Source organism: Eptatretus burgeri, chromosome 4 (assembly GCF_056783735.1).
Source record: "Eptatretus burgeri isolate ZD-2024b chromosome 4, Ebu_testis_v1, whole genome shotgun sequence".
In the NCBI taxonomy this organism is placed as follows: Eukaryota; Metazoa; Chordata; class Myxini; order Myxiniformes; family Myxinidae; genus Eptatretus; species Eptatretus burgeri.
Genome location: NC_140964.1, coordinates 122,473,606 through 122,481,105, shown reverse-complemented (window position 1 = coordinate 122,481,105; position 7,500 = coordinate 122,473,606). Strand labels below are relative to the sequence as shown.

At 41.7% G+C, this 7,500-nt stretch overlaps 1 protein-coding gene across 1 annotated transcript in view; it reads left to right on the top strand.

Moving 5' to 3' along the window:
- Positions 1 to 7,500, top strand: part of LOC147029009 (tetratricopeptide repeat protein 39B-like) — a 144,270-nt gene that overhangs the window by 66,174 nt on the left and 70,596 nt on the right. Inside the window, exon 7 of the mRNA XM_085879929.1 lies at positions 3,388 to 3,484. Within this exon, the coding sequence (XP_085736055.1) occupies positions 3,388 to 3,484 (97 nt within the window). The remainder of the gene's footprint in view (positions 1 to 3,387; positions 3,485 to 7,500) is intronic.

The window sequence follows — 7,500 nt, the reverse complement described above, 5'->3', positions numbered from 1 at the left end:
GACAAGACTCCCAAATGATGGCACGTGTGGCAGTTCGACCATGCGATAGGTTCTGCTTTGTCTACTTGTGAGTCGTCAGGTCTCACCACCACTTTGAACATCAATAGCAGTCGGAAATTCTTTGACAACCGTATTCTTTCTTACATACATCATCATTTCATTCTCTCCTGTCTCAGCTTTCCTGCCTTATTTCCAGGCCTTGATGCATGGAGTCATGTGGAGAAGGCCTCACCATACAATTCACTTTCTCAGCCTGGACATTTTCATGAAAATCACACCTCAACTGCTCCCCTGGAAGCCTTCCCCATGGCTCACAACTGTGTGTCAGGCCTTAAGCATGTCGTAACTCTTCACAAATCAAATCTGACCTTTTGAATCTTTTTCCCTTTGCAGAACACATGTTAATGCTGGTTCGCATCTGTGGCTGATGTTTAATTATCATCTAGTCTTTCTCTCATTCATGATGGTACAACGACAGAGACAACCGGAGACAAGAGAGAATGCCTAAATGTTATCCTTGCATTCAAAGCCAAGGTCTCTAAACCATCTCTGCTGATCTCTCTCAACCCCCTCGAAGCAGCTCCCTGCATCTTGAGTTTCGAGGTCTTTCAGGTGTCAATGTATTTTACGAACCTCGACCCTTTTTGTGGAGAAGAACTGGTCAAGAAAATTGAGGAAGTATACCGAATAGAAAACAAAAAATGGAGAAAATAACGTGGAAGAACAAACCGAGCACTCAGAAAACTGATATCAAAAACATTTCCACGAATAAAATCGACAACTCAAATTTTTGCTGGAGCACGATATATTCATACAAACAGCAAGCCACAGAAGGCCTTGCCTCCCAAACTGTAGTCAAATGCTGCCGTCGTAGCAGAAACTCGAAAGACAATAGGAAACGGGGAAGAAAGGAGAAAGAACAACTTGAACAATTCTGGAAAGAAAATTTAAGCCCTAAATTAAGAAAGAGAATCAACAGAAATTAAACATAAATGTTAAAATCAAAGAAGGGAAAGAACAAAGTTGAACGAAGGTGACTTGGAATAAAATTGGAACGTCGGCTCAAGACCGAGCAAAATAGAAATTCTAGCAAAAAATAAAACTGATGAAGCAAACAGAAAAAAAAAAAAATTACAAAAGAGCCACTGATTCAAAAATAACCACAAAAAGGTATTCCAAGAATTAGTGGAAAAAGAAACAAAACCATGATTGAGTAAAATGCTGACACCAAGAAACAACCACAAATCCACAATCGGACAATGCTCGGGCCTCACTCTCTACCTGGCACTGAAAGATGGAGAGTGTGACCACAATGTTGACAGATATAATCTGTCGTAATTGCTCCTGTCATGTGGTGCGGAGACCTGGGACTTGAAGAAGGCCCTTGCGAGTTGTGGCAGGTGACAAACAGGGAAAAGATTGTGAGACCGGCTGTTGCTGCTGTCAGTCTGAACATTCACAAAAAGCATCTTTGGCAATCATTCAAGCAATAGGCCATGCTTTTGTTTTGAACTTTATTTTCTGTGTGCCCCAACGTTACTTCAGGTCCTCCAACATCGATGGCCTCATGGTCATATTTTTTTTACCGACTATGTCAGGAGTTTCCATGAAGTGTGAAAAATGTGAATCCTTAGATGCACAGGAATAAAAAGGATATATCTGCATGCAAGTGCAAGGACCATTCGAGCGTCCTGCGTCAGAGTGGTGACCCGTCCAGGATTGTGCCCAATATCCCAGTAGGCTGTGCAGAGTGTTGGTGCCGCTGAAGCAGAGTATGGTCCCAATGGATGGATGGATGGAGGTTCACACGATTCATCCTGTAGCTGGGCAGTTGCGATCAAGCAACTTGCTTTCTCAACATGGAAGGCTAACCTGACTGAAGGCAATTTTAGATCGCTCTTTAACAATTGTAAGAAGTTTTTGACCATCCGTTAGGCAAGCCAGAAAATACAAGCCAAGTTATTATATGGTCATGTAGTTTGGTCCTGTGGTCTAGGATGCACGTGCTTTGTTTGAGCATGACCCTTGGCATTCGGGCCAGGGTGCATGTGTATTAGTTTGATGATAATTGTTTGTAATCGTGGATTGATAGTGGTTGGACGGATTGATGGTCCTCAGTGGATGGGCTGGTGATTTCCTAACAAAACACTTCCAAAGCCTATGTACACACACTGATGGTGCATGTAACATTGTAGCAGCTGACACTACCTTTAGTAATGTGTGCGTGCACGTCATTGGTTGTTATCTCCATTTACGGGTTTGAGGAGATGGAACAAAGTCCTCCCAGGACTCATAGTATCCACTTTCGCTTCATTAAGGGATCATTGTTCATGGACCAAGGTGTTTAACTTTGTTGTTCTCAGAGTTTTGTTCTGAGGGCTTTTTTCAGCATTGTCCCTGAACCCCGGACTGCCTCCAATTGTCGTTCGTTCATGGTAATATTCCCAGGGATGGTTTTTAAAATCTCTGTGAGGAGGTTTTTTATGATTCCTGTTGCTCCAATCAGTTTGATGTGCGTGCGCGTGCACTCATTCCATTTTTCCATTTTTATTCTGTTGTCATCATGGTTATTAATCAGCTCTAAATCCTCTTCAACAGTTTCTTCTCAACAGTACAGTGAAGAGAATCAAGTGAGAAAATTGCACGTCAACCACTTTTGCATTTTAGTTTATAGCGCCAGATTTGAATGCCACGCCATAAACTGAAGAATTTTAAATGTTACCAGATGACCCGTGAACCTATTGGGTTGCCGTTTACAGTGGTTGATGAAAAAAAATCTTTTCAAGAAAAAAAAAAGAAGCTCCAGCGAACTATACCGCTGAGGTTGTTTGCATTGATCAAATACTCCCGAACAGTACTTGACTGAATCGGGAATTGATTTTTAAATCATTTTTTGTTGCCCGATTTGAACAAAAGTTGATACTGCACACCATAGGCGAATGGTGAGTAAGGTGGCCATAAAATTTTTTGCGTTATCATGTACCATTTTGGCTGTATTTCGGGAACATACAAGATGAAAGTTTTACATACTCTACATATTACAACAATACATACAAGATGAGAGTTTTAGTAATATGTAGATTACATATGGAGTTTACATTGAAATGTTAATTCCTAGACAGGTTAACATTTAATTTATGAGATGTTAACTCACAATTTTTAACTCCATAAGGGTTACATCAATAAAAGCCAGAGGTTAATGTTAATGCTTCAGGAACGTTAGGGGGTTGGAGAGGGGGTTGTGCATGTCCTCTGCCTATTGTAAGTCGATTGAAAATAATACTTTCCAATTTAACACTGACAACATGTGCTTTCACCAAATCTCAGTTTTAAGAAGAGTAACAATATCTGGTCCTCCGCCTTTGTTTTTTTGTTTTTTTTCCGCAGGGAATGTGAACAGCTTTTGCGAACTGTTTCGATGCACGGGCAAACCCAAACCCAGTTCCTGGGTGGGCTTCATCTCGGAATTGGAATGTTCAACTTGGTGACTCCTTCGTACATTCATCTCTTCACTTTGCATTCCACATTCCTGTATTTTTCATAATATTGAATGCAGTTTATCAAATTATTTTGTTTTAACTATCTGATCAATGGCATGAGCTTTTTACTCCCCCAACTCCCCCTCACCCCCATATTGAAAACTGTGTGCATATGCACATTTATAATCAAGCGCACAAAAAAAAACAACAATTGACAAAACACACCAAGAGCAATGGGTGACATGCACGTGAGGCTTTCTGTGCCACGGATGACCTGAAGGTTAAACACAAAACCATCAGAATGAAGGATTGGTGTTCCCATGTGAGCACATTGCTCATGATGCTGAGACCTCCAGTTCAAGTACTCTTGACTGCGTTGATTTGCCATTAATGTCTGTTACTTGTATCGAGGTATATTGACGTCTTCTCATGTCTTTGTCCGACATGTAATCTATGTATGGGTTCCTCCACGAGCCCGTAGATACCGCAGAAAAGAATACAAGTATCAATTTATTGGAAAGGGAAAAAGAATAGATAAATAAATGATGAAAAAAGAAATTTTCAGAAGTATAAAGCAAGTTTAAAAAAAACAAAAAACTGAAAGATCCAAGTCCAGAAAAATAATCCAGGAACATAATTTTTTTTCCACAAATTTATAGATTGGTTGGTAGGACAAAATCAATAATTCCTTGTTGTTGTTTGTATTTGTATTTGTATTGTTATTTGTATCCACCTAGAAAAAAACATTGCATGACATGAAGGTTGGGGACCGAGCAATGAATGCTTTCACTGCAATGTTTACATCTTCATTTCCCTTCCATTCAAGGTGTTCATCATCAACATTTATAATCTATTTAGCGCCTTATACCATCATGGCATAAGGAAGGAATTGATTCAATATGAAGGAAGGGCAACGAGGAGCAAAAAAGAGTGGAGGGAGTGACAGGGCAGAAGGATAAGGAATGAAGAGAAAGAAGACACAAAACTGGGAGTTGGCATCCTGGTGCATGGAGCAATGGGAAGATGAGAGGTGTCAGGGCATCGGGGGTGAGATGGTTATATGAGGGCAGAGAGGTATGAGGGTGCAGTACAGTGGAAGGTTTTGAAAGTAAGAGTGAATATTGTTGTTGTTGTTGTTGTTGTTGTGATAGCTTATGGAGAGTCAGGGGAGGGGGTATTGAGTGAAGTGATAGTTGTGAAGAACTACTCTGATGGGGGAATTTTGTATTTTACTGGTTCAAAGTGGGAACGTAAGCTCAAGAGGAGATTATTGCAGTCGTTAAGGCAAGAGCAAACCAGTATACAAATGAGAGGGGAAACCATGGGTTGAGAAGTATGGATTGAATTTTGTGACGGAAGGAACTCGCTGTTAATGAGGAGTCGATGGTGAAGGAAATACATGTATTGCACTTTTGAGAGACGAGGGTAAAAGTGTTGTTGTCGAAAGTGATTGCGAAGGTGGGTGTGGGGGAGGAAGGATAGGGGATGGAGTTGGAGCAATACTTCAATGCGTTTTAGACCGAGTAGTCAACTGGGTGGATGTGGCAGTGAGGCACTTGCTGCTTTTCAAGTGGATTTTGGGATAGAGCTCTGAGCTGGATAACGAAGAGTTGTGCGTTACTGGCGTATCATTGATAGGGGGAGGCACATGATTGACTTGAACTACCGAGAAAATGAATGTAGTTTGAGAATGTGAACACACCACTAACTGTGAACCACTGAAGACGCCAACAAAAACAATGAGTGGAAGAGATCACAAATTATGAGCAACATGAAAACAACAACATGCAAGATATGAAAACCAAGAAAGAGCAACATTTATAGCACAATGTGAGCAAAATGCAAAGAGCCAAGTTTACGAAAGTCACTTGGCGAGCGTCTTGCTAACACATGCTGAACTCTTAAACAGCGACAAAAACATCGCTGTATGCAGCTAACCACCTGTCTCAACGTACAACTTAATAAGGGAGATAAACAGCCGATTAGCCTGTGGAGCACCGTACATATCTCCAACATCCAATTCAAATGATGCACTTGCACAGAATTGCAGCACCACCGACGATTGTTGGAGGGTATTCAGCACATTGCTCCTCATCATAGGTTGATCCAGGTCATGTTACACTAGATTCAGCAACCAACGAAATTATTCCTTTGAGAGTCTGCAACTCCGGATAAATTTGATGTTGTCATACTTCTCCAGAGGATTGCATCGATCCTCGAACATTCTTGATGCTCGTCGGTGACCAGCCTTATCCCTACCCTCTTCTGCCTCCTGTTGAGATAATTCAAGCACTCCAAATGCATCCATATTCACCGTCCCATGTGGATTACCAATTATAAGCCGTGCAATGTTTCCTTCAAGGCCTTAAACACACTCTTAAACATGCCTCTCTAGAAGTTTCTGTGTTTTTCAAGGCTTATGATTAGATTTTGATGCGCATTAGATAATGCACTTCAGTGATTGGCGATAAACCTTGAACGGGTGATCATCTCACGATTAGATACTACACGTTTCGAACTGTTAAACGCCTTTCGTAAATTTGGCCCAAAGAGTTTAAAAGCATTCCCAGAATACAATGAAGCTGGAGCCAAAATGCAAACAAATTTGGGCGAACACAGCTTGATAGCAAAGCAACAGCAGCATTTGGCATAATGGTAAATTACTGGAACACCGTCTTGTCAATACACTAAGTGGAGAAACCTATTCAGCTTCAAATGCATAAAACTCCCACGTTGACCGCAAAGGATTGTGTGGGATATTGTTGGCACCAAAGGACAGAATAGATTGTTTTGCATGGAATTGCCAGGCACTGGAAAAGACCAGATGAAATGCAAGTGCATACAGTGAACGGAACTGAACACCGTCCGCCTCAATGCCGAGACAACCTTTGATTAGGTAAACGCACAGCAAATGCAAACGTAGTGACGTACCGCAAAAGCAGCAATCTTCTAGGCAAGCCATAATGTGAGCAATGGCATGTGAGTATACCCAAATTGGGAATATTGGGAACATGATGACTGAAAGTAAAGTAGGAAGTGATCAGAACAAGGCATTGTGAAGTGAAGCTGTTCCTGCTTCTTGCGTATGGCAGCTTGGCTGCCAGGTAGCTACCATTTTGTTGGGGCTCGACTATGCCGCTGATGCCTCCTCATTTCACCGACCACGGAAGGATGACAAGCTAAGTCAACCCCACGTGGTGTTAATTCAGCAGTCAACAGAGCTCAAACTCAGGATCCTAACATCCCAAGCCAAACACCATAACTGCTGAGCTAACACCAGGCTTTCCCAAATGAAGCTGAAGAATGCCGAATGGAGAGAGCCACATTCTACACAGCAGCATATACCTCATATACCTGTACCATGCTCGTTACAGAGCGCTGATGCTGCTGAAGCAGTGTCTTGGTAAGTGTGACGCTGACTTGTTTGTCTTTGCCCGCCCAGCGTTGATTGGTTGTGCTCTATTCTTTCAAAATGCCGAGCACCAAGCAAGGAGGCAACACGTACCCTTTTTGTAAAAAAGTCTTTGGTTTGACTCGGATGGAGTTTGAACCACCCAGCTCCCAGATTCAGAGTGGACACTACCCATTACACGACCGAGTGTGGTTACACAGCAGCAGAGAGATGATGTAATTGTTGATATGCAAACATGGAATCCAATACTATTAGGCCGTACCCAATCAATCGAGCACGATTGTTGCTATTCAAATCGAGCACGATTACGCCAAAGGCCAAATGATATTCATCCTGTTGCATTTGAATTGAAAGGATTGAGTCAATGCAAGTGCTGTTCGGTTTATCAAAATTCAACATCCATGGTGCTATTAATGTGACTCTCCTCTCATTGCTCATCATCATCATCATCATCATCATCATCATCATCATATTTGTACATGTTGCAGTGAGCTTTGTTCTGTTGATTTGCTTTGTTGTATTGGAATCCAGCTTTGTCTTTTCAACTCCACTCGGCACTTTCATTATGCTCAGTGGGGTGGTATGCCACAATGACATTCAGCTTCCATC